The 25,478-nt window shown below is 40.5% G+C and overlaps 1 protein-coding gene and 1 long non-coding RNA gene across 3 annotated transcripts in view; one reads left to right on the top strand and one right to left on the bottom strand.

Moving 5' to 3' along the window:
• Positions 1 to 25,478, top strand: part of FBN1 (fibrillin 1) — a 253,699-nt gene that overhangs the window by 222,077 nt on the left and 6,144 nt on the right. For both annotated transcript variants that reach the window (XM_079907012.1, XM_079907011.1), the window contains 5 exons: positions 1,705 to 1,830; positions 2,090 to 2,212; positions 12,749 to 12,865; positions 13,130 to 13,258; positions 14,026 to 14,145. In XM_079907012.1, the coding sequence (XP_079763138.1) occupies positions 1,705 to 1,830; positions 2,090 to 2,212; positions 12,749 to 12,865; positions 13,130 to 13,258; positions 14,026 to 14,145 (615 nt within the window). The remainder of the gene's footprint in view (positions 1 to 1,704; positions 1,831 to 2,089; positions 2,213 to 12,748; positions 12,866 to 13,129; positions 13,259 to 14,025; positions 14,146 to 25,478) is intronic.
• LOC307178657 lies at positions 29 to 25,128 on the bottom strand. The gene is made up of 4 exons (XR_013825248.1): positions 24,361 to 25,128; positions 23,540 to 23,807; positions 22,427 to 22,643; positions 29 to 1,442 (listed from the first exon to the last, which is right to left on the bottom strand). It is a non-coding gene; the product is annotated as an uncharacterized lncRNA (long non-coding RNA).

Genomic DNA, 25,478 nt, shown 5'->3' with positions numbered 1-25,478 from the left:
ATAATATGGGCCTAGGCTGAGTTGCATAGTATAAGTTGACAAAAAGAGGCTTCATTATGGTATTTATTTTAGATATTCAAGTTCATGCTGCCGAAGTGTCCTTGGTCTGATTAAATTGTGTGTGCTTGAGTCCCTGCCTCTGCATTACAAGTCCTCAACTTTTCAAGCCGAAGTTTGTTATAAGTCAGTTACTGGTTACTCAGAATATAATTTTTTAGATAAACTTTGGAATCAATGATCACTAAACTCCTAAACTAGTCCGCCAATGTGTATTTTATCTCATAAAATTGGCTGACATATACTGCGTGAAAGAAGTATAAACAACGCTGATACACAGTCAGCCTTCCATATCTGTAGGTTCCACATCCGTAGATCCAACCACCCCTAGATTGATATCGATTCGAGGCTGATTGAACCTACAGTGCCAACTATACTATGCCATTTTATACAAGGGACTTGAGCGTCCGTGGATTTTGGTATCAGTGAGGGGGTCCTGGAACCAATGCCCTGGATATGGAGGGGCGATTGTATTGGCAATTAAGACAATTGCCTCTGGGAAACTGCAAGTTGCTTGAACTTGCGAGGGACGAGGAGGAGGCTGTTGAGGTGTCTGAGGCAACTCTGAAAAAAATTTTCAGGATTATGTTTATCAACTGAAATTGTTTTTAGTCTCGTGAAAGAGAAAGGAGAAAGACTTTTTGAGCTCCTTGGGAGGAAATTAGAAGTGAGAGGAGAAGAGATTAAAGAGGATTTGTGTTCATGTTAGAAAGATGTGGCTAACGTGGAATAACAGAACTGGATGTCGTAAAAGACAGAATAGATAAGATGGAATGACCAAAAGCAGTTTATGAGTCTTTGGAGGATATGAAAATGAGATGGTGGAAAGACTTTTCTTGAGACCAATGCGGGTATGCTAAATTGCATTTCAGAGTAAACTTGAAAAAATCAGGAAAAATAAGAGCTGTTGATAGAAAATGGTTACTTGGCAATCAAAGGCTAAGAACTCCCTTGGTATTGGCATCCCGCCAAGCAGTAAGGAAATAGATGGGTCAAGATATGGGGGACAGTGTCTTTAATGTCCAATAGTACATACTGACCAAATCTTTCTCCCTGTGGTGGAGCTGTGACTAAGGGTCTCTCTTCCCTAGCAGGCTGCAAAAACTCAGCCCAGTGATCCACTGATGCCTCCCTCAACCAAAGGAGGGAAGTTTGGTCCCACTTCCCCAGTAGTGTGCAATCTGTTATTTTTCAGGATTAACTTTAAACACAACAGAAAGAATAGAAAGAAAACTTTCCTTATTTTGGACATACACTATTAGAAGAAAATGGGATTTCCTTACCAAAAGGATCTTCTGCTGTGATTCATTTATGAGATGTCTGGAGGAGGCAAGCTTGATGGCATGAGATGGAGCAAGGAGTTAAATATGTCTAGATGTTGTTCTCTGGATCCAATGGAGAAAAACAATATAAATTTAGAAGAGCAATTATTAAGTTTTCCCCTATAGTCTAATAAAGTTATTCATTTCCCTTTCAATACAGTTACCATTACATATGAAACGTATGCTGTTATCCCTTTGGTTTAATTCCTTAGGTCCATAATATAGTCACACAGTTTTAGTATTTATCGTGAAGTGACCCCTATGTATGAATGTTGTCCATTTTACAATGTCTTTCTCATTTTACTTTCTACTCATTAAATTATAGATATTGATGAGTGCAAGGTTATTCATGATGTTTGCCGGAATGGGGAATGCATCAATGACAGAGGATCATATCACTGCATTTGTAAAACTGGCTATACTCCAGATATAACCGGAACTGCCTGCGTAGGTAAGTGCTCTATTTCTGATGCTCAGGTTTACTCCCAGGTGGAAATTGTACATTATGGTGGAAAAAAAAAAACCACCCTCAAACTAAAAATCTAAAAAGCCTGTGTAATTTCTTAAGGAAATGTAAGACAGTGATCAAAGACTACACAGAATTGACTTTTTCCTTCCTCAAAACTAGGATTCTTTGTTAGATGCTGTGGGTATTGAGCATTTAGGCATCTTTTTAGATGGGCGGTCACATTGTATCTCTTTGATCGTAGATCTGAATGAGTGCAACCAGGCCCCCAAACCCTGCAATTTTATCTGCAAGAACACAGAAGGGAGTTACCAGTGTTCATGCCCGAAAGGCTACATTCTGCAGGAGGATGGAAGGAGCTGCAAAGGTAAAGTAGAATTTGCCTCCACCCACTCATCTGTCTCCTGGGCACATGGTCGCATTCCTTGTGCCTTTGAGGGATCCAAAGCTGAAAGACCCTCTCTGCAGGCAAGAAGTGCTTCCCTGGGGTAAGTGCCTCCCTGTGACCCACCTCCTATTCTAGTTGGAGGGAGGCTGAGGCCAAGGGAGATTGCAGAGGACCAGTGGCAGCAGCCATCCTCACTGCCTGCCCCATGGGCATCCACGGGGGATGTCCATGAGCATCTCAGACAGCAGGGCCAGCTCTCCAAGGCTCAAGTGAATCAGATACCTGATCACATTAATGCAATAAATAGAAAACAGAAAGGATGTAATCAGTCTATTCAGTAACTATATAGCCCAGTATGGTCCTGCCTACCTCAGGTTAATCAGTGCCATGATCCTAGAGAACACTGTGCCTAATTAAGTAAACACTTTGTCTAGGTTTTTGTTCTGCAAAATAGGGCCATTCCTGACCCCCAGCAGCTTATTTGAGACACAGTTATTACAAAGAATTAAGATACATCAAAACTCTCTGCAGAAATTCCTGATCAACCAGAAGTTACCCTTTGCAAAATTATATTGGTATAAATTTGTTCTTGTAATAATAAGAACTTCACATATTGAGTGAACAGCACAACTGAGTCAGACTCAAGGATAATTTGAAGAAGGAAAGGTAGACCAGATGGCAGAATAAGAGTTAGTGTGTTCTGCCATGAAGACTGGGGGGAGGAAAAGGGAAGTAAAGGAAGTTAAAGGGTAGGATGGAGTGGAAGAGGAGAGCAAACAGAAGTAGAGCCAGCAACCCTTTTCCTCTGCTGAAAGGGGGAGAGTTAAGAGGCAGGTAATACAGGATAACATATGGACAATGCTTGAAATTTTCCTGTGCAGCACAAGTCCTATACAATCCTGCAGTATGGGGAGAGGAAGTTGAGAGCTACTCAAAAATTCTGCCTTAAAACATAGAACTTATTCTACATCTGTGGATCACAGTGAGTTCTGGGCAGCGTGAGGCTACAGCTCACAGCCACAAACTTATTTGTGTAAATGAAAAACCAACTTCAGGGGAAAAATGTCTCTCAGTGTGTATACTAACTGTACGAATCAAAACAAATTTACAGCATCTTTCTAACTTGTGGGGGCAGAAAATCCTAAAAATTTCTAGCAATTAAGAGATGGAAAATGAAAATAAATTAAATGTATAGTAGTAGTTATGTTCTTTTGCAATGTATTAATATGAAAAACATCTGTAATACTCTAAATTTTAGGAATACAAAAAAGTTTTACAGATCTACTTACAATATAAGACTCTTTCTCCTATTTTCTCATAAGGTCTAAATTCTTCTACATACTTGGCATATATGACCAAATATCAAAATGAGTGGTGCAGATACATGTATTATTGAAACAGAGGAAAGAGGCTAGAAGGATGACCCCAGGGGAAATGAAGGACCAGCACTTACCCCATGAGAGATGGGTAGGAACCCAGTAAGAGGAAAGAAGGGGATTCTTGGATGTGAAAACAGCAAGTGTTGCTGTTCTTAATGGAATGGTGTAGTTAAAGATAGTATTGTAAGGTTGGAGGCAGAGACAAGATGGTGGGTTAGAAGGATGTGACCTCACCTCTTCTTACGAAAACACCAAAATCACAACTGCCTGCTGAACAACTATTCACAAAAAAAACCCACTGGAACCTACCAAAAAATATACAGTAAGTCCCCTACATATGAATGATTTCCATTCCGAGAGTGCGTTCGTAAGTCTGATTTGTCCGTAAGTCCAACAAAGTTAGCCTAGGTACACAACTAACACAATCAGCTATAGAGTACTGTACTGTAATAGTTTTATAATACTTTGCACACAAATAATACACAAGAAAACAAACACAAAAAATAAAACATTTTTAATCCTACAGTATAGAACCTTGAAAAGTACAGTAGTACCAGCTACACCAGTGCTGTTTTTACACTTGCTTCCAGACAGCCTGGTCTTGAAATAAAGATACTGTACAGTACTGTATTCTATACAGTACTGTACAGTAAAGTACACAAAAGCACAACCACTTGTAGGGGATGCACACACGACAATGTACACCAGACACATGAACTAACTTACATGATTGATTGGACATGTGAATGCACATTTGCATCTTTGAAAGTTCGCAACTTGAAGGTTCATATGTAGGGGACTTACTGTATCCTACATCCAAAGACAAAGAAGAAGCCAGAATGAGGTGGTAGGAGGAGCGCAATCGCAATGAAATCAAATCACACACACACTGGGTAGGTGACTCACAAGCTGGAAAATAATTATACCACAGAAGTTCTCCCACAGGAGTGAAAGTTCTGAGCCTGACACTGGCTCCCCAGCCTGGGGGTCTGGCAATGCAAAGAGGATCCCCAGAGAAACTGGCTTTGAAGGCCAGTGGGGTTTGACTGCGGGAATTCTACAGGACTGGGGAAAACAGAAAATCTGCTCTTGGAGGTGCACACAAGATCTCATGCGCACCAGGACCCAGGGAAAAAAGCAGTGACCTCATAAGAACCTGGGCCAGACCTACCTACTGGTAACTGGAGGGGTCTCCTGCAGAGGTAGGGGTGACTGTGGTTCACAGTGGGGACAAACACTGGAGGTGGTGGTTCTGAAGAGTACTGATTGGCATGAGCCCTCCTGGACACTGCCTTTATCTCACCAAGACCTGGCCCCACCCAACAGCCTGTAGGCTCCAGTGCTGGGACACCTCAGGCCAAACAACCAACAGGGCAGAAACACAGCCCCAGCCATCAACAGACAGGCTGCATAAAGTCTTCCTGAGTAACTGCCCACTAAACACACCCCCTGACACAGCACTGCCCACCAGAGGGATAAGACACACCTCCACCCACCAGTGGGCAGGAACCAGTCCCTCCCATCAGGAAGTCTGCACAAGCCTCTTAGGTCTCATCCACCAGGGGGCAGACAGCAGAAGAAGAACTATGACCCTGCAGCCTGCAGAATGGAAACCACAATCAATCACAAAAAGTTAGACAAAATGAGACAGCAGAGGAATATGTCCCAGATGAAGGAACAAGATAAAATCCCAGAAGAACTAAATGAAGTGGAGATAGGCAATTACTCTGAAAACGAATTCAGCGTAATGATAGTAAAGATGATCTAAGATCTTGGAAAGAGTGGAGGCATATATTGTGAAGATACAAGAAATGTCTAACAAAGACCTGGAAGAACTAAAGAACAAGCAGAGATGAACAATACAATAACTGAAATAAAAAATACACTAGAAGGGATCAATAGCAGAATAAGTGAGGCAGAAGAACGGATGAGTGAGCTGGAAGACAGAATGGTGGAAATCACTGCCATGGAACACAATAAAGAAAAAAAGAATGAAAAGAAATGAAGACAGTCTAAGAGACCTCTGGGACAACATTAAATGCACCAACATTTGCATTATAGGGGTCCTAGAAGGATAAAAGAGAGAGAAAGGACCTGAGAAAATATTTGAGGAGATAAATAGCTGAAAACCTCCCTAACATGGGAAAGGAAACAGTCACCCAAGTCCAGGAAACACAGAGAGTCCCAGGCAGGATAAACCCAAGGAGGAACACACCGAGACACATAGTAATCAAACTGACAAAAATTAAACACACAAAAAAAATATTAAAAGCAAGAAGAGAAAAGAAACAACATACAAGGAAACTCTCAGCTAACTTCTCAGCAGAAACTCTGCAGGCCAGAAGGGAGTGGCACAATATATTTAAAGTGATGAAAGGGAAAAACCTACAACTAAGAACACTCTGCCCAGCAAGGCTGTCATTCATATTCAGAGAAATCAGAAGCTTTACAGACAAGCAAAAGTTAAGAGAATTCAGCACAACCAAACCAGCTTTGCAAAAAATGCAAAAGGAACTTCTCTAGGCTGAAAAGAAAAGGCCACAACTAGAAACAAGAAAATTATGAATGGAAAAGCTCACTGGTAAAGGCAAACATACAGTAAAGGTAGGAAATCACCTACACCCAAAGAGGATATCAAAACGAGCAATGGTGAGAAGAGGAGAGTACAAATGCAGGATATTGGAAATACTTTTGAAATTAAAAGACCAGCAACTTAAAACAATCTTGTTTGTATACAGACTGCTATATGAAAACCTCATGGCAACCGCAAACTGAAAATCTGCAATAGATACACACACAAAAAAGAAAGAGGAATCCAAGAGAACAAAAGAGGAAGGGAAGACAAAAGACCCTCAAAAACAAAGCCAAAACAATTTTTAAAACAGCAGTAAGAACGTACATATCGATAATTACCTTAAGTGTAAATGGATTAAATTCTCCAACTGGTAAACTGGCTGAATGGATAGAAAAACAAGACCCGTATATATGCTGTCCACAAGACACCCACTTCATATCTAGGGACACAGACAGACTGAAAATGAGGGGTTGGAAAAGGTATTCCATGCAAATGGAAATCAAAAGAAAGCTGGTAGTAATACTAATTTCAGACAAGATACACTTTAAACACTGTTACAAGAGACAAAGACAAAGGAGGACACTACATAATGATCAAGGGATCAATCAAAGAAGATATAACAGTTGTAAATATATATGCACCCAACATAGGAGCACCTCAGTATATAAGGCAAATACTTACAGCCATAAAAGGAGAAATTGACAGTAACACAATACTAGTGGGGGACTTTAACACCCCATTTTCATCAATGGAGAGAGAATCCAGACAGGAAATCAGTAAGAAAACATAGGTCTTAAATGACACATCAGACCAGATGGACTTAATTGATAGTTACAAAGCATTTCATCTGAAAGCAACGGAATACACATTCTTCTCAAGTGCACATGGAACATTCTCCAGGATAGATCACATGCTGGGCCACAAAGTGAGCCTTAGTAAATTTAAGAAAATTGAAATCATGTAAAACATCTTTTCCAACCACAACACTATGAGATTAGAAATCAACTAAAAGAATGTGGAGGCTAAACAATATGCTACTAGGGACTTTCCTGGTAGTCCAGTGGCTAAGGCTCTGCACTCCCAATGCAGGGGGCCCAGGTTCAATCCCTGGTCAGGGAACTAGATCCCACATGGTGCAACTGAAGATCCTGCATGCCACAACTGAAAGATCCCGCAAGTAGCAACAAAGATCCCATGTGCCACAACTAAGACGCGGCACACCCAAATAAATATTTAACAATATGCTACTGGGGCTTCCCTGGTGGCGCAGTGGTTGAGAATCTGCCTGCCAATGCAGGGGACACGGGTTCAAGCCCTGGTCTGGGAAGATCCCACATGCCGCGGAGCAACTGGGCCCGTGAGCCACAATTACTGAGCCTGCGCGTCTGGAGCCTGCGCATTTGGAGCCTGTGCTCTGCAACGAGAGAGGCCGCGATAGTGAGAGGCCCCCGCTTGCCACAACTAGAGAAAGCCCTCGCACGGAAACGAAGACCCAACACAGCCATAAATAAATAGATAAAGCAAACTGTCAAATTTAAAAAAAAAAAAAATATGCTACTGAAAAACCTATGGATCATTGAAGAAATCAAAGAGGAAATCAAAAAATACCTAGAGACGAATGAAAATGAAAATGAAAACACGACAGTCCAACACCTCTACGGGATGCAGCAAAAGCATTTCTACGAGGGAAGTTTATAGCAATACAGTCTTACCTCAGGAAACAAGAAAAATCTCAAGTAAACAACCTAACCTTACACCTAATGCAACTAGAGAAAGATGAACAAACAAAACCCAAAGTTAGTAGAAGGAAAGAAATCAAAAGATCAGAGCAGAAATTAATGAAATAGAGATGAAGAAACAATAGAAAAGATCAATGAAACTAAAAGCTGGTTCTTTGAAAAGATAAACAAAATTGATAAACCTTTAGCCAGACTCATCAAGAAAAAAAGGGAGAGGGCTCAAATCAATAAAATTAGAAATGAAAAAGGAGAAGTTACAACTGACACCACAGAAATACAAAGTATCATAAGAGACTGCTACAAGCAACTGTATGCCAATAAAATGGACAACCTAGAAGAAACAGACAAATTCTTAGAAAGGTACAATCTCTAAAGACAGAACCAGGAAGAAACAGAAAATATGAACAGACCAATCACAAGTACTGAAATTGAAACTGATTAAAAAAACCCCAACAAACAAAAGTTCAGGACCAAATGGCTTCACAGGCAAATTCTATCAAACATTTAGAGAAGAGTTAACACCTATCCTGAAACTGTTAGAAAAAAACTGCAGAGGAAGGAACACTCCCAAACTCATTCTATGAGGCCACCATCACCCTGGTACCAAAACCAGACAAAGATACCTCCAAAAAAGAAAATTACAGGCCAATATCACTGATGAACTTAGATGTAAACATCCTTGACAAAATACTAGCAAACCAAATCCAACAATACATTAAAAGGATCATACACCATGATCAAGTGGGATTTATCCCAGGGATGCAAGGATTTTTCAATATCTGCAAATCAATCAGTGTGATACACTACATCAACAAATTGAAGAATAAAAATCATATCATCATCTCAATAGATTTGCATAAAAATCTTTGGACAAAATTCAAAACCCATTTATGATTTAAAAAAAAAGAACTCTCCAGGAATTGGGCATAGAGGGAACATACCTCAACATAATAAAGCCCATATATGATGAACCTACAGCTAACATCATACTCAATGGTGAAAAGCTGAAAGCATTTCCTCTAAGATTAGGAACCAAACAAGAATGTCCACTCTCGCCACTTCTATTCAATATAGTTGTGGAAGTCCTAGCCATAACAATCAGAGAAAAAAAAGAAATAAAAGGAATCCAAATTGGAAAAGAAGTAAAACTGTCACTGTTTGCAGATGACATGATGCTATATATAGAAAATCCTAAAGATGCTTCCAGAAAACTACTAGAGCACATCAGTGAATTTGTTAATTTGCAGGATACAAAATTAATACACAGAAATCTGTTGCATTTCTATACATCAACAAAAGATCAGAAAGAGAAACGAAAGAAACAATCCCATTTATCATCGCATCAAAAAGAATAATACATCTAGGAATAAACCTACCTAAAGAGGCAAAAGAACCGTACTCCAAAAACTAAAAGAAACTGATGAAAGAAATCAAAGATGACACACACAGACGAAAAGATATACCATGTTCTTGGACTGGAAGAATCAATATTGTCTAAATGACTGTACTACCCAAGGCAATCTACAGATTCATTGCAATCCCTATCAAATTACCAATGGCATTTTCCACAACTACAACAAAATATTTTAACATTTGTATGGAGACACAAAAGATCCCAAAGACAAAGCAATCTTGAGAAAGAAAAACGGAGCTGGAGGTATCAGGAGGAATCAAGTATCGTCTCACTTCAGACTATACTACAATGCTACAGTCATCAAAACAGTATGGTACTGGCACAAAAACAGAACTATAGATCAATGGAACAGGATAGAAAGCCCAGAAATAAACCCATGCACTGATGGTCAATTAATCTATGATAAAAGAGGCAAGGCTATACAATGGAGAAAAGACAGTCTCTTCAATAAATGGTACCTGGAAAACTGGACAGCTACATGTAAAAGAATGAAATTAGAACAGTCTTGAACACCATACACAAAAATAAATTCAAAATGGATTAAACACCTAAATGTAAGACTTGATACCTTAAAACTCTTAAGGGAAACCATAGGCAGAACACTTTGACATAATTTTCAATCCATCTCTTAGAGTAATGGAAGTAAAAATAAACAAATGGGACCTAATTAAACTGAAAAGCTCTTGCACAGCAAAGGAAAAACCATAAACAAAACGAAAAGACAACACAGAATGGGAGAAAATATTTGCAAATGATGCAACCGACAGGGAATTAATCTCCAAAATCTACAAACACCTCATGCAGCTCTATATCAAACAAACAAACTACCCAATCAAAATATGGACAAAAGATCTAAATAGACATTTCTCCAAAGAGAAATGGAGAAATGTACCCCTTGGCCACACACATGGCCAAGAGGCACATGAAAAGATGCTCAACATCACTAATTATTAGAGAAATGCAAATCAAAACTACAGTGAGATATCATCTCACACCAGTCAGAATGGCCATCATCAAAAAGTCTACAAATAGTAAATGCTGGAGAGGGTGTGGAGAAAAGTAACCCTCCTACACTGTTGGTGGGAATGTAAATTGGTACAACCATTATGGAGAACAGTATGGAGGTTCCTTAAAAAACTAAAAATAGAGCTACCATATGATCCAGCGATCCCACTCCTGGGCATATATCTGGAGAAAACCATGGTTCAAAAGGATACATGCACCCCAATGTTCATTGCAACGCTGTTTACAATAGCCAAGACATGGAAACAACTAAATGTCCATCAACAGAGGAATGGATAAAGAAGATGTGGTACATATATACAATTGAATATTACTTAGCCATTAACAAGAATGAAATAATGCCATTTGCTGCAACATGGGTAGACCTGGAGATTATCATACTAAGTGAAGTAAGTCAGACAGAAAAAGACAAATATTTCAATATGATCAATTGCTTATCAATAAGCAATATGATATTGCTTATATGTGGAATCTAAAAAAAAACATACAAATGAACTTATTTACAAAACAGAAACAGACAAACTTAGAAAACAAACTTATGGTTACCAAAGGGGAAAGGTGGGTGGGAGGGACAAACTGGGAGTATGGGATTGATATTGGGAGTTTGGGATTGATATATATACACTACTGTATTTAAAATAGACAACCAACAAGGACTTACTCTATAGCACAGGGAACTCTGCTCAATATTCCACAATAACTTAAATGGGAAAAGAATCTGAAAAAGGATACATGTATATGTATAACTGAATCACTCTGCTGTACACCTGAAAGTAACACAACGTTGTTCATCAACTATACCCCAATATGAAATAAAAATTTTTTTTAAATCACTGAATTGTCCCCCTCACATGTTTGCAGGTAAGCTTCAGTAACCGTGTGATGGTGCTCTAGCAAGTCCCCTGGGGTCATAGAGAGGGGAGGCCACCTGCTGGCAGGAGACATACAGCTGCCAATCATGCAGAAACCAGAAAAGCAGAAACAGCAACTCCCCAGCAATGGAAAGAGCACAGGATTGGCTCCTTTTTAAGAGATGTCAGCACTGGGAGAAATATGGGCAGTTCTTTAGTTCAGGTCCACTCCAGATATTAGTCTAGCCAGGAACTGGCACTGATTTGCAGCTCCAAGTACAGCTCTGTATACAGTGATAAAAGAAGATCACAAGAAAGGGAGGGAGGCAGGCAGAGAGCCAGGCAGGAAGGAAGGTAGGCCGATAGATTTCTAAATTCTCTGCAGTTTTCTTTTTTTTTTAATTAAAATTCAACTAAAAGCTGGAACACACTTTGTATCTCTTAAAGGTTTAAAATAGCTATGGAGTTCAGAAAGAGCCAGAAGCTCTGGCAGTGAGGAAAGAGGCCTGGTCAAAGCGGAGGATTTTATTGAGAAGTGGAAAATAATGTTGGATAAATACCGTAGGCAGTCTTTAAAAAAACGCTATTGGCTTATCAGAATGATTTTTTTTTCTTTCCTTTGTTTCCTTCCTGATTACTCAATTTTGTTTTATCCAAAGGAGAATCTAAACAAAAAAGTTAGATTGGTTTGGTTTGACCTGGTTGACCAGCTCATTTGAGAAGATTAAAAACAGCAAACAGGAAAGAACCAAGCAGAGAAATTCATTTCCACCCTCAACATTTTTTTTAAATTAATTAATTAATTTTTTTTTTTAATTAATTAATTTTTGGCTGTGTTGGGTCTTCATTGCTGCAGGCGGGCTTTCTCTAGTTGCGGCGAGCGGGGGCTACTCTTTGTTGCGGTGTGCAGGCTTCTCATTGTGGTGGCTTCTCTTGTTGTGAAGCACAGGCTCTAGGCACGCGGGCTTCAGTAGTTGTGGCTTGTGGGCTCAGTAGTTGTGGCTCACGGGCTTCAGTAGTTGTGGTACACAGGCTTAGTTGCTCCGTTGCATGTGGGATCTTCCCGGACCAGGGCTCAAACCCTGGTGTCCCAGTGTCCCCAGCACTGGCAGGCAGATTCTTAACCACTGTGCCACCATGGAAGCCCAACATTTCTTTTTATATTTTAACTTGAATAGATCTTTTCAGTGCTTTGGAAATTTTGAGAATCCTTAATCTTTTATTTCATTTTGTAATTCATTTAAATTTTATAATTTATTGGACATTTCTTTGCTGAGAAATTTCTGCATTCCTATAACTAAAGGGAATGGGTTTTTCTTGGATCCCCAAAGAAATGCATTTTTGGTCTGAACTGAAACCATGCTTTATCTTTCAAACCCTTATCTCCTGGGTTCCTCCTAGCCATTTGCTGTGGCTCTCTTCTGACCAGGTCATTTGCGATGTAGAAAAGAAAACTCAGAGCTGCTCCCTAGGGCAGCTTCTAGGTACCTGGGCTTCAGCTCAATTCCAATGCCCATCTTGCATTTTCTTATAGATCTTGATGAGTGTGCAACTAAGCAGCACAACTGCCAGTTCCTGTGTGTTAACACCATTGGCAGCTTCACATGTAAATGTCCTCCTGGATTTACCCAACACCATACTGCCTGCATTGGTAAGTGGGAGGGGAAAAATCCTATATGGAGTGCAACTATTCCTCTAAGGGATTGTTTTCGAGCACTTCTGCTGTTGGAATAAGAAGATAAAACTCAAAAAAATATGTGAGTACATGTATGTGTGTCTCTGTGTGTGTGCATGCGTGTATGTGAAAAGTTATTGGCCTTTTCTGAGCAAATCACCCTTCTTTCTTTCTTTTAAACAACACAAAGACAGCTTCGGGGAAGTTTCACCCTCTCCTTTCCCCCACTGCTTCTTACAGATAACAATGAATGCACCTCTGACATCAACCTGTGTGGGTCTAAGGGCATTTGCCAGAATACTCCTGGAAGCTTCACCTGTGAATGCCAGCGGGGATTCTCACTTGATCAGAGCGGTGCCAGCTGTGAAGGTGAGTGGAGCCCTTAGCTTGATCCAGCTGGTCGGTCCTTGTGGAGGTGGCCTATAACCACCTGCAGCATCATCCTCTATGAGACATCAGAACTGAGCACAGGGGAGATAGCCAGCTGAAGATGGGAAATGTTTTCTCTAGTTTGCACGGGTCCCATATCTTAGAGATCCATCTTCTGTCTCATGCTTGACTGTGTCCATAACACATGCTTCTCCTGAATATAACAAGACTTTTTCTGCTCAGTTGTTCATTTAGTCTAATAGGGAATGACCCAGTCAAGAAAAATAGCTAGATTCCTGAATTTGACTAATTTTCTAGTCACTGGATCCAGAGTCTTAGAAGGATTCCCTCAATGTGGATTAAATATATGAGGAATAGCTCTTCTGCTAGTATAGGATTAAATGTTTTACTTATATTTTTTAGGATTTTGTTTCTGGACTGACATTTTGGTTTCTAATTCTGGCACAAATAAGGAAATATAAGTAATTTACACGGCTGTCTCACAGTGCTCTTGTGCCTTGCATTAGTTTCTTCGTCATTTTTATTTGTGGACTTTACCAGGGACAGATGAATGGTTTTTTCCTTGGACTTATCAAAAGCTCCAGAGTAGATATTCTTGAAGTTTTTGGTGGTAGAATAAGTTTTTAAGGATCAGATTTCTTACTAAAATTGCCTTTCACTTTCATATGCTTATAAATGTTGCTTCAGAGAACACCTCTGAGACAAGCATTGATGTGACTTAAAGGCGACTCTGCCTTCCTTTTCAGATGTGGACGAGTGCGAAGGAAACCATCGCTGCCAGCATGGCTGCCAGAACATCATCGGTGGCTACAGGTGCAGCTGCCCCCAGGGCTATCTCCAGCACTACCAATGGAACCAGTGTGTCGGCAAGTAGTTTTCCCTTGTTCACAAGATGAATTGCTATCAGCTCCTATGAGTCAGAAAACTGCTTTCTTTCTAAAAACTTTCAACTTGTCATTGAAGCAACAAATACCATTTCAAACTGTCCGTACCTGTTGAATCCAGAAGGAAGTCACAGCCTTTGCAAAGTAGCAAACTAAGAAAAAAAAATAATAATGATAAAGGGTATTTTGAGGGCGTTTGAAATGAAATGTCCCCAGAATTCCTTGACTCCCAATATCCCCTTGCTCTCCTGCTTCATTGCTAGTCATCAGCCCACATGGAGTTCTCTTCACCTTAGAGGCCAACAAAATCCTGCTTCTGACTGTAGTTTATCAGCCAGCGAGAGGCTGTTATGAGCAACTTTGGGCCAGAAGACGCAGAAGTGGTTCCATTGAGTGCTATACATCTTTGGGGCAGAGTGCAAGCAGCAAACACAGAAAGTTTTTTTCAGGATTGCTAATTTGTTTTGAATAATAAGGGAGTCCCCTAGAATCTCCCATTAAATTGAAGCTGTCATTTTTGATTCCACAGTATCATAGGAAAATAACTCTTAATGCACATCAGAGAATCCCAACATTGCAAATTTAGAGGGACCCCAAGCCATCTAGCCCAAGCCCTTTGTTTTACTGATGAAGACTTAGAAGCCCAGGAAGGAAAGGTAGTCTGTCCTTACCGGTTCTTTGGTGGCAGGACCAGAGCTAGAACCCAAGGCTCTTAACTTCATGTTTTAGGGCTGCCTTTCTAGCGTCACCTTCACTTGTTTGCTTGTTTTTTTCATTCAGCAAGTAGCACTGCAAGCTTTGTGCTCTGGTGACCTGTTTTGGCTGCCACTCTGTTGGCTACAGAGCCCTACTTAGCAAAAACAAAGGGCAACTGCCTTCTGGGTGGCTGCTCCACATTGCAACGCTTGACTTTACTCCAAATGAAGACACATTTGGTACGTGTTCATTTATCAAACGCGTGTCTCTCTCATCTGGTTTGATTCTTTACAAGATGCAGTTTTGCAGAGGTGAGTAGTCTTGGCTAAAATGACCACAGTGGTAGAGTTTAGGCTGCACAGCTTGCGGATTAGCTGTCTGGTTTTAATCAAAAGCCCTTTGTTATCAGCTCAGGAAGGTCTTGGATTTTAATCACCAGTTTCTGACATTGTTCACAGAACTTCCAGCATGAGCTTTGTTGATTCAATACCCAGCATATGAGCCTATCTGCCCTTATTACATAGGTCCCTTGAATGAAACTGGAGCTGTGGAGAAGAGTATAAAAGAGGTGAGGTCTGTCGCTGCTGGGCCTTAACCCTCCTCTTCCTACACTCAGTCCAGAAATAGTAGAGATAGCCAGGTCATGTCCTCGTTGCCTGGAGATTCTATTTTGGCCCCATGAAGATCATCTCCTGCCTGGGACTTGCAGCAGAATGAGTCTATTAGGAAGTGGGAAGAGAGGGGAGGATGAAGATGGCAGAATAGGAAGATGTGGAGCTCACCTCCCCCCCACAAACACATCAAAAATACGTCTACATGTGGAGCAACTCTCACGGAAAACCAACTGGAAACTGGCAGACTTCTTATTCAACCAAAGTGGCAGGAAAGATCTCCATGAAGCTGGGTAGGGTGGAAAAAATAAAATAAAAAAGAAGGCATTGGGATGCGACTGGAACCCCTGGGACGATCTGTGAAGGAGGGAAGGTCCACGTGGACAGCCCTCACCCTGAGGAGCTTCCTTGCCTGCTGGGAGGTCTGCTGGGACAGATGGAGGGAACTGGACTCTGCTCGTGAGGAGTGCACACGTGCCGGCTTGCTAGCAGTCAGGGTGGAGAGAGACCAGCGCTGCCAGCTGCCAGCTTGCCACACTTCTCAGTCTGAAACTCAGTGTGGGGCTGGGCTGCCAGTATAAGCAGCGACTAAGTGCTGAATCTCAGGCAGGGGAGGGTCTGGCCACGGTGGATTTTGTCAGCACACACACCAGGTGGTGCCACAGAAACACGTGGCTTGGGGGGACAGGCCCTGCAAAGGAGTATGCAGAGGTGGTTTCCTGGCAAGAGCACTCATCTCCACCCATTCCACCCCACAGCTTGGAGCTGGATCTGGGGTGGGCAGATCCTCAGAGTGGCCTGTCACAGAGGCAGTCCAGGTTCCACACAGTAGCACAACCACCTCGATTCCTGCAGCCACAGCACCCTGGCCTCCAGCAGCAGCCCACTCCACACCACAGCCTAGCACTAGGTCTGGGAGGAACACAACAGAAAGGGACACAACCTTGGGCTGCTTCTCAGCAGACCCATGGACACCCGCATGGGTGGCACTTAGGTTTGCTGTGACCACACGGGCCTTACTTGCTTCGGCGGTCACCTCCTTTGGGACAGAGCACACACTCAAGGGCAATGGAGCCTGACCAAACCTGACCCTCAGGGCTTCTACTCCAACAGCTGTGGAGCAGACACCACCCTGACGGGGCTGTGACAGCCACAGAGCAGAAAGGAGGCCCCACCCAACATCCAGTGCAGGCTATAGATGCACAACACCAATCACATCCTCTGTCTAAGGAAGAATGGCCAGCACACTCTGAGGAAAGACGTGGCTGGCATCCATACCATAAATAGCCTTCTCGCCAAAAATACTGGAATCACACAGTCTACAAAGGGATGCTCCCACAGAAAACACCCCTTCAAGACCAGAGTAGATCACTTTCTCTGTCTCTATGAATTTAGGAGAAACAGTTAAGTAAAATGAAAAAGCATAGGAACTCTTCCCAGTTAAAAGAATAAGAGAAACCCCCTGAAAAAACAGATAATGAAATAGACCTCACCAGTCTATTAAACCCAAGTTCAAAAAGGAGGTAAGAAAAATGCTAAAGAATTAATAAAGATTATCAATAGAAATGAAGATTAAACAATGAACCAGAAACTATAAAGAGGAACCAGGCAAAATTAGACAACTCAACGGCTGAGATAAAAACCAATCTAGAAGCAATGAATAGCGCAGTAAATAACATAGAAGAACAAATAAGTGATCTGGAAGACAGAATAATGGAAATAACCCAATCACAACAGCAGACAGAAAGAAAAGTGAAAAAAATGAAAGCAACATATGGGGCCTATGAGATAATACAAAGTGTGCCAATCTACACATAGCAGGGGTTCCAGAAGGAGAAGAGAGAGGGAAGGGGATCTAAAGTGTATTTGAAGAAATTATGGCTGAAAACTTCCCAAACCTAAAGAAGAAAACAGATATCCAGGTACAGGAAGCACAAAGGGTCCCAAACAAGATGAAACTAAACAGACCCACACTAAGACATATCATAATTAAAATGGCAAGAGTTAAAGAGAGGATTCTAAAGGTAGCAAGAGAAAGATTCAGCTTATTTCTCTGCAGAAACTTTGCAGGCCAGAGGGAGTGTCATGATATAATCAAAGTCTTGAAAGGGAAAAACCTGCAACCTAAGATACTCTACACTTGGCAACATTATCATTTAGAATACAAGGAGAGAGAAAAAATTTCTCAGATAAACAAAAACTAAAAGAATTCAGCAATACTAAACCTACCTTAAAAGAAATATTGAGGGAATTCCCTGGTAGTCCAGTTATTGGACTCCACGCTTCCACTGCAGAGGGCATGAGTGTTATCCCTGGTCAGGGAACTAAGCTCCCGCATGCCATGTGGTGCAGCCAGGAAAAAAAAAGAAATATTGAAAGGTCTTCTCTAAATAGAAAAGCAAGAATCTATAGGAAAGGGATAATCCCAATAGGAAAGGCAAATATATAAAAGGATTGAAGATCACTTAGCCAGTACATAGATTAAAAACCAATCAAAAAATTGTTGTAAAGGTGATTATATCTACAATTAATAGCAAAAGCAAACATGAAGATGTAAAATAGGACATCAAAATCACAAAATTTGGAGGAGGGGACTAAAAAATTGTAGATTGTTTAGAATGTGTTTGCGCTTATATGACTATCAGTTTAAAGCAAGTAGATATAGATATGGGTCAACATACTTGAAAACCAGGGTAACCACAAATTAAAAACATAAAATAGATTCACAAAAACCAAAAAGAAGGAAACTCAAACGTGATATTTAAAAAACCATCAAACCACAAAAGGAAAAACAAAAAAGAAGACATGAACAAAGAAGAACTACAAAATCAACTGGAGAACAAGGTTTAAAATGACAATAAGTACATACCTCTCAATAATTACTTTAAATGTCAATGGACTAAATGCTCTGATCGAAAGACACAGTGGCAGATTGGATAAAAAACAAGAACCTAGGGCTTCCCTGGTGGCGCAGTGGTTGAGAGTCCACCTGCCAATGCAGGGGACACAGGTTCGTGCCCCGGTCTGGGAAGATCCCACATGCCGTGGAGCGGCTGGGCCCGTGAGCCGTGGCCACTGAGCCTGTGCGTCCAGAGCCTGTGCTCCGCAATGGGAGAGGCCACAACAGTGAGAGGCCCGCATACCACAAAAAAAAACAAAACAAGAACCTATAATATGCAGCCTACAAGACACTCACTTCAGGGAGAAAGACACACAGATTGAAAGTGAGGGGATGGAAAAAGATATTTCATGCAAATGGAAATGACAAGAAAACAGGGGTAGGAATACTCCTATCAGGCAAAATAGACTTTAAAACAAAGTCCATAAAGAAAAAGAAGGACATTATATAATGATAAAGGGATCACTACAAGAAGAGGATATTATGCTCAATAATACATGCACCCAATATAGGAGCACCTAAATATATAAGACAAATACTAACAGACATAAAGGGAGAAATTGACAGGAATACAATGATAGTAGGAGACTTACACCCTACTGACACCCATGGACAGATCTTCCTCAGTGAGGCAGCAGAGGTCCTAAATGACACAACAGACCAGTTGGACTTAATTGATATCTACAGGACACTACATCTAAAATAAAAACACCAGAATACACCTTCTTTTCAAACGCACATGGAACATTCTCTAGGATAGACCACTTCCCAGGTTACAAAACAAGCATCAAGCACTTTAAGAGAATATAAATTATTTCAATCATCTTTTCTGACCACAACAGTATGAAACGAGAAATCAACCACAGAAAGAAAAATGGGGGAAAAAATGAACACATGGAGACTAAACAACATGCTACTAAAAAACCCAATGGGTTAACAATGAAATCAAAGAAGAAATCAGAAAATACCTCGAGACAAACAACAATGGAAACACAAACTTACACAATCTATGGAATGCAGCAAAAACAGTTTCAAGAGGGAAGTTCACAGCAATACAGGCCTTCCTCAAAAACAAGAAAAATCTCAAACAACCTAACCTACCACCTAAAAGAATTAGAAAAACAACAAGCAAAACCTAAAGTCAGCAGAAGGAAATAAGAAAGATCAGAGAGGGAATAGAGATTTTTTAAAAACCCAGAAAAGATCAATAAAACCAAGAACCAGTTTTTTGAAAAGATAACCCAAATTGACAAACGACTAGCCAGGCTCACCAAGAAGAAAAGAGAGGACCCAAAGAAACAAAATAAGAAATGAAAGAGGAGAAATAACAACTGATACCACAGAAATACAAAAAATCATAAGAGAATACTATGAACAGTTATATGCCAACAAATTGGACAACGCAGAAGAAATGGACAAGTTTTTAGAAACATACAGCCTGGCAAAACTGAATCAAGAAGAAACAGATAATTTGAACAGACCAGATAATTTGAACAGACCAATCACTAGAAGTAAAATAGAATCTGTAATGAAAAAAACTCCCTGCAAACAGAAGTCCAGAACCGGACTGCTTCACTGGGGAATTCTACCAAATATACAAAGAAGAACTTATACTAGCCTTCTCAAACTATTCCAAAAGATTTAAGAGGAGGTAACACTCCCAAAGTCATTATATGAAGCCACCATCACCCTGATGCCAAAACCAGACAAAGACACTACACAAAAAGAAAATTACAGGCCAGTATCTTTGATGAATATAGATGCAAAAATCCTCAATAAAATATTAGCAAACTGAATCCAACAATACATAAAAAGGATCATACACCATGATCAAGTTGGATTCATTCCTAGGTCACAAAGGTGGCTCACATGCAAAATCAATATGTTACACCACATCAACAAAGGGAAAGACAAAAACCACATGATCATCTCAACAGATGCAGAAGAAGCATTTGATAAAATTCTACATCCATTCATGATAAAAACTCTCACCAAAGTGGGTATAGAGGGAACATATCCCAACATTATAAAAGCCATTATGACAAACCAACAGCCAATATAATGTTAAATGGTAAAAAGCTGAAAGCCTTCCCACTAAAATCTGGAAAAAGACAAGGATGCCCACCCTCTCACCATTTCTATTCAACATAGTATTGGAAATCCTAGCCACAGCAATCATAGAAGAAATAAAAGGTATCCAAATTGGAAGCAAAGAGGTAAAACTGTCACTATTTGCAGATGACATGATACTCTATATGGAGAACCCTAAAGACTCCAGACAAAAACTGTTGGAACTAATAAATGAATTCAGCAAGGTAGCAGGATACAAGATTAATATATAGAAATCTGTTCCATTTCCTTACACCAACAATATAAGTAAAAAAAAAAAAATCCTGTTTAAAATCACATCAATAAAATGAAATACCTAGGAATAAACTTTACCAAGAAGTGAAAAACCTATATGCTGAAAACTATAAAACATTAATAAAGGATTAATAAAGGATGATTCAAAGAAATGGAAAGATATCTCATGCTCTTGGATTAGAAAAATTAATGTTGTTAAAATGGACATACTACCCAAAGCAATGTATAGATTTAATGTGATCCCTATCAAATTTCCTGTGACATTTTTCACAGAACTAGAAAAAAATCCCAAAATTTATATGGAACCACCGAAGACCCAGAATTTTCAAAGCAATTCCAAGGAAAAAGAACAAAGCTGCAGGCATAAACCTTCCAGAATTCAGACTACAATACAAACCTGAAATAATCAAAACAGCACGGTACTGGCACAAAAACATACATATAGATCAGTGGAACAGATAGAGAGCCCAGAAATAAACCCACGCACCTACAGTCAATTAATCTGCAACAAAGGAAGCAAGAATATACAATGGAGAAAAGACAATCTCTTCAGCAAATGGTTCTGAGAAAGCTGGACAGCCACATGTAAATCAGTGAAGTTAGAACACTCCGTCACACCATATACAAAAATAAACTCAAGATGGTTTAAAGACCTAAATGTAAGACATGACACCATGAAATTCCTAGAAGAGAACATAGGCAAAACATTCTTGGACATAAATCGTAGCAATATTTTCTTAGATCAGTCTCCCAAAGCAAAAGAAATAAAAGCAAAAGTAAACAAATGGTATCTAATCAAACTTAAAAGCTTTTGTACAGCAAAGGAAACCATCAACAAAATGAAAAGACAACTTATGGAATGGGAGAAAATATTTGCAAATGATGAAACCGACAAGGGGTTAATATCCAAAATACACAAACAGCTCATACAACTCAGTATCAAAAAAACAAACAACCCAATCAAAAAGTGGACAGAAGACCTAAATAGTCATTTCTCCAAAGAAGACAAACAGATGACCAATCAGCACATGAAAAGAGGCTCAACATTGTTAATTATTAAAGAAATGCAAATCAATACCACTATGAGGTATCATCACCTTACACTGGTCAGAATGACTATCATCAAAAAATATACTATCTCCAAAAAAGTCTACTATCATCAAAAAGTCTACATCTGGAGAATGTGTGGAGAAAAGGGAACCCTCCTGCACTGTTGGTAGGAATGTAAATTGGTGTAGCCACTATGGAGAACAGTGTGGAGGTTATTTAATAAACTCAAAATTATATAGTCCAGCAATCCCACTCCTGGGCATATATCCCCAAAAGATGAAAACTCTAATTCAGAAGGATACATATGCACCCCAGTGTTCATAACAGCACTATTTACAATAGCCCAAATGTGGAAACAACCCATCAACAGATGATTGGTTTAGGAAGATACACACACACACACACACAAATACACACACAATGGAATATTACTGAGCCATAAAAAATGAAATATTGCCATTTGCAGCAACATGGATGGACCTATATAATATATATGTGAATCACTTTGCTGTACACGTGAAACTAACACTATTGGAAATCAACTATATTTCAGTTTTTAAAAAGTGGGAAGAGGTTTGGGGGTTTTGATGCCCAGAAGATACCAGTTCAAACTGGTCTCATATTTCTTGGGAATTATACTTACCCAGAATGAGCACTGCATTGCCTTGGGCCAGAATCGCTTCCCCAGAACCATGCAGAGCAGATCTCTTGGACCAGCCCTCCCTGGATCCTTGCTCCTAGGCAGCCAGAAGTTCCCTCTTGGAAGATGGATGGGTTTATAGGGTAAAGGGCCACGGATATCATTGCTTTCTAGAAAATATCGAACTTGCAGCTTGAAGTTGGAGCTGACCCATCATGACCTATAGGAAATTAGTAAAGGAAAGGCTGTTCTACATTTGGAGTTCTCCCAGTGGCTCTCCCTTAACACCACAGCTAAGACACACTATGCGAGCCTGATGCTGGAAACTTTGAGTTTAGAGGACAGAGTAAGTAGGTTTCCATCTGCTTTTAAGGAGTGTCTTTCAGAAACTCTAATGCTATTTCATTCAAATTAGAATTGTCTCTTTTTATGAAAAGAGCAAAACCCTCACCAATTTAAGTAACAACTGAAAGAATAAAACAAAGATTTGGGCGTGTAGAAAAATTCCTTGTGGAGCCATTTGCTCCAGGGTGCACACACAGGATGAAAAAGGTCAGGAAAAGTGCAAAACATGTTAAACAAATCATGGTATTTGTATATTGATAGAAAGGGTGAGTGCACAAACAGATTGTTTTCAAGCTGTAAACATTGAACATTTGCCAATTTCTTATCTTAATCCGTGCTCCACTCTACCCCATCTCTCCAACCCAGATAAGCAAGTTTAATTTCAACTTATTAGATTCTCAGGGAGGAAAAAATGTAAAATAAAGTAGAAAAGAATGTGAAAAGGGGACAGGGAGAGTTCTTGACAGGAATAGATACTCCAAGTTAAAAAGAGAGATACTCAAATTTAGAAAGAACCTTAGCAATGATCTAGTCTGATCTGTTTCCTAACATATCAATCCCTCTCCAACCTAGAAAGGTTCTCACCTTCTCCCAAGACAGCCCAATCTATGCATAGAAAACTTTAAGTTTTAGAAAGATCTTTTTCATAAAGGATGAAGCTCTTCTCCCACTAACTCCTAACCACTGGTCCTGTTTCTGCTCCTTGGAACAAAACAGAATAAATCTAAGCTCTGTATTAACAGGTTTTCCCCACATATACCCATGCCTTACCTTAGAGGTTTTATCAGCCAGAGTCCCAGCAGGTAACAGATGGCTGAGCCCAACCAAAAGCTCAGGATACAGGAGAGGAGCTTGTGGATGCTCCATTCCGATCAGCCTTGTAGAGACGAGGGCAGGCGAGAAGTCTGGAGGTGGATAAGCGAGGCAAGGAGAAGACATTCAGCCCAGAGATATTCCCTTCACCAAAGCAACTACCCTCGGTTCTTCATTCATCCTGGATGCCCATGGTCTCCATTAGTTTCTATCACACAGCTCACCTCTAATTTAAAATAAGGGGAAAAAGAACACAGATGATGGCATATTGAATCATTTTGTTTTAGGAACCTTAGAACCTAAGTGACCTTGGGTGGGTACTTGAGAGTCCTTGGATATAAAGGATCTCAAACAGATGCATAGCTAGGCACTGAGCCATAGTAGGCAGCTCAACCAATAGCTTTCTTATTGTATATCTACTCCTTCTTCTCTCTGTAACTACATACAGGCAAGAAGTGGTGGTGGTGGGGGCAGGTCGAGAAAGGAAGGGGGAGGAAGAGAAGGAAGAGAGGAAGGAAGGGTGGAAGGCAGTCTGAATTGTGTGTGTGTGTGTATGTATGTATATATATGCAAGTATCCCGCCCTCACTGTTTTTACCCACCTGTTCTCCTAATTTAAAAAAAAAAGGTATTTCCTTAGAAACAATTTTGTTCTTGAAAAATGAATCTACCTCAGCCAATGACAAAGTAAAAGAGAAAGGACCAGTTTAAATGTGGGTGAGTCTTTTGAGAGACACTGTGATATGAAGGAAAGCACGTGACTTTTGTAGTCAGACAGACCTGGGTGTGCATCTCTGCCCTGCGGCTGCTGCTGGGAGATCTTGGTGGGGCTTTCTGAGTCTTGCTTTCTTCACTTGGAAAATAGGGATTTTAATACCTACCTCTGTGACTGTTAGGCAGGTTAAGTAGATGGAGTGAAGTACCTAGTATCCCAACTGTCATACAGTAGGCATCTAATAAGTTTTCGTTGCCTTTCTCCTCCTCTCTTCCATTGGAATTAGGTATTTGCTAAGTGAGGAGAAGGTCAGTCACATGCATTCATATGAACATATGCCTGAAAATGGGCTCAAGCAGTTAAGAAATGTCTTACCAGCAAACATCCGTGCTGCCCTACAAAGGCAGGTCTACAAAAATATATTGGAAATTTCAAAAAAGTATACATCAGACATGATGAGAAACTTGAGGGGTTTCTTCCCTTTGAATTGATTTGTTAAAGTTAGATTTCTTTTTCCTACTTATTGCCATCAGACTTGGCCGGTCCCTATCTGTAGCTAGTTCTGCAGCATCTGTGTCTCTTGTAGGTTTTCCCCAATTATTGCCTGTGAAGTCTGCACTGAATCTGTTCCAGCCATACTTAGCTTTAGACATGGCCCAGACTCTGGGCAGGAGGTGGTTTGGATAAAGGGGCCCATTCAGAGGTGGGAGCAGACATACCAGAAGACACTACTCATCCCCAGGGCAAGCACCTGGAGGCTTTTATGGACTTTTGAAAATGAAGTCCTAGTGGGCCGACACTTCCTGCAGGGTGTCAGCCCTTGCCAGCCCTACTCATCCTGAAAAAGGAAGACTGAGGAAGCAGCCTCCAGGAATATGGTTCATCTCTGCTGTGGAGATAATCATCCTATTAGTGGGCACTTGTGAAGCAAAGGTGCAAAGAACTGATTCCTGCCCTCCCACCCTGAACCTTAGCCAGGAACCATCCCCACGTTCTACACGGGATGCTCCCGTAGAGCAGCACATACAAGTATTGGCTTCAGATGAGAACTGGAGTCTGCTGGTCCTCAGAATGCCACTCCCTAATGTATTCTGCCTGGTGCACTTGACCTCAGAAACCACGTTCGCTCACCATATGGCAAGAGACCACACCTGTTTCCACATCTTTCTCTCTCGTTCCCTTT

This window comes from Stenella coeruleoalba (genome assembly GCF_951394435.1).
Source record: "Stenella coeruleoalba genome assembly, chromosome: 2".
NCBI lineage: Eukaryota > Metazoa > Chordata > Mammalia > Artiodactyla > Delphinidae > Stenella > Stenella coeruleoalba.
Note: the sequence above shows the minus strand (reverse complement) of the source record. Positions and strands in the feature narration are given on the sequence as shown.